The 2,720-nt window shown below is 42.2% G+C and overlaps 1 gene segment (V, D, J or C); it reads left to right on the forward strand.

The window, feature by feature from the left end:
• The first annotated feature begins 262 nt into the window (after positions 1-262).
• Positions 263-2,019, forward strand: LOC102999547 (T cell receptor alpha variable 4-like). The segment is given in 2 exon segments: positions 263-1,259; positions 1,688-2,019. Coding segments are annotated over 2 exon segments (336 nt in total).
• The last annotated feature ends 701 nt before the right edge of the window (positions 2,020-2,720 follow it).

Consider the following 2,720-nt stretch of genomic DNA (forward strand, 5'->3'; position numbering starts at 1 on the left):
TTTTCCTTTCCCATATTATATGAGCAAAGAACTCAACACACCACTATCTTTTCCACATTAATGTGAGTATCTAACATGTTTGGATTTTTGCAATTGGCTGATTCAGCTAACATTATGGTATCTTTTGGATTTAGCTCCTTTCCTGAATGGATGTTTTGTTTTTATTTTTAATTTTTGTGTTATCGTTACTGAGTTTATATTCGGTATTTCTTGAAGGAAGAGTGAATGATCTATATGTACACTTAAACAATCAAATATATAATCCTACACAACTGCTTTCTACTGGCCATAGTTCTTTGCAAGTAGATAAGAAGGAAAAGAATGGGAAGGAATTACAATTTACTGTTGACCGTATACCATAGGCTGACTCTGAAGTAGGTGTTATTGTCCCTATTTTACAGATGAAGAAACTGAGGCTCAGAGGAGTGAGTTGCCCAAGGTCACAAGGTGGCAGAGCTGGGATTTGGATTTAGGTCTGTCTGGCTCTGAACTTGTGCCTTTTCTTCTTCTCTTCACTTCCTCTCTTCCACATCAAATGTCCTGTCCTAGCTGGTCAGGAGGGACTAGTGAGGGGTCTGCTTCCCTGTTTAAAAACTGTTAAGTGAGATTTGAGTAGCAGATGTAAGATGTGGACTTAGTGTGATTATAAAAGGACACCAGGGTGTCAAGAGAGGAAAGGTCCAGTTCTGATGGTCTCACTTGCTCTTTTATGGAATAAGATTAAGATTCCATTTCATCTGACATAGGAATCAGTGGGGGATTTCTGGGCATGAACTTCTAGGTCAGATGGGTTATTCTCAGAGCTCCATGAGTATGAGACTGGCTACAGTAGATGGCCACCTTTTGGGACTGTGGAAAATTGATGGGGAATAAGGAGCCCAATGGAATCTACCCTCTGATATATTTGTTTCATTCAGACTAAATCTCTAAAGGGTTAGACCTAAGCAAAGATCTAAAAGGAAATCAGACTGCTATGCTGTTGTGCTGGAAGTTTTTACCCTCTATTCTTCTTCCTGAGTGCTCAGTTGAACCTTGAAGGGAAGCCCATTCTGAGGAGCCTTCACCCTGCTATTGGCTTGCTTCTGGGGACAGCCCTAGGTGAGAGCTGCTAGTGTGGGCTCTGGCAGGTGCTGCTGTGCCTCGTCCCTGGTTCATATCCCTGGTCCAGGCTCAGACTCAGCAACAGAGCCTGACCCTGGGTCCTGGTTTACACTAGAATATGAGGCATTTGACAAGACTGACTGTGCTCCTGATCTTGGGTAAGTTATTTTGGGATTAAGAGGAATTGGCACATGGGTCTGGACAGGGATCTGCAACCTTGCCTGCTACCATTGCTCTTTATCTGATATGTTGAGAGATGGCTTTGGGGTCCTATTTTTCTCCAGGCTGTTGTTCCTTGGCATTTATGTGAGGGGTGAGAGCCATAAAGATATTCTGGGTTATTGAGCTCTGGTCCATCAGGGGAGGAAGAAGTTAGACCTGCCACTTCTGTTCATGTGTTCCTGGGATTCCTCAGAATAAATATTAAAAAAAATTTGTCCCGAAACACAAATGAGAAGTAAATTGTATGTGTCTCTGTATGGTGGGGAGGTAGGGGATTTACTTGAGAAAGAACCTGGAGGGTGCTGAGTTGGACCTTCAATTCGGTTTCAGGATAGGAACTAGTGTTGTGTTTTGACTTCCACAGGTACTTTGAGTCTTGCTAAGACCATCCAGCCCATCTTCATTGACTCATATGAAGGACAAGAAGTGAACATATCCTGTAACCACACCAACATTGCTACAGAGGACTATATCTTCTGGTACCGACAGTTCCCCAACCAGGGACCACAATTTGTCATTCAAGGATATAAGACAAACATCGCAAATGAAGTGGCATCTCTGTTTATCCCTACTGAGAGGAAGTCCAGCACCCTGAGCCTGCCCTGCGCTGCCCTGAAAGACGCTGCTGTGTATTACTGCGTCGTGAGTGACACACAGTGAGACAGGTGGAGCTGCACCTGTTCAATATCTCCCTGTGGGGTGGGAGTCACAGCCCAGGGGGAATCCCAAAAGTAGTACTTTCCAAAGAGTTTATTTTACTTTATTATTTTCAGAAGGTATTAGTAAATCTATGTATTACTTTACTGTTTTAAAAAATTTTGATCTTATCTTTAAAATAGGTATTCCATTTACATGGTCTAAAATTCATCCTATTATTTTCTCTGAGCTGCTCAATTATACAAAATGAAGCAATCTATGGTACTTATACTATTGTTGCTTAGCTCACTGGTGTCCCTCAGTTTGTGCACATACACACGCACACACACACACACTATGCACACACACACTACACACCCTTACATGCACATTGCATGCTGTCAGTTTGGACAACATGCTTCTCAGCTTTTGAAAAATTCAGCCCAAGTGTCAGATTATTATTTATTGTCATATGCATTTTGAACATTTCTTTGTTATTTCAAGCATCTGCAAGATGCTTTCCAAGTCTCCTCTGAGTTTAGATCTTTTACTCTCTGTTGCCCCTCTTTCACTTTTCTTTTGTCCCACTTGCCTGTTATGGATGGCATGGCAAAGAGAATGGAGATGATGGTGGGGGCGGGGTGGAAGAGTTTTTTGTTTCTAATTGGTATGATAGACTATTTTTGCAGTATATTAAGCAGAAACATAGGGATTCTGGGTCATTGTCACTTTTCAGAGTTGGGTCCTCTGGGGGCCAAAGG

This window comes from Balaenoptera acutorostrata, chromosome 3 (assembly GCF_949987535.1).
Source record: "Balaenoptera acutorostrata chromosome 3, mBalAcu1.1, whole genome shotgun sequence".
Lineage (NCBI taxonomy): Eukaryota > Metazoa > Chordata > Mammalia > Artiodactyla > Balaenopteridae > Balaenoptera > Balaenoptera acutorostrata.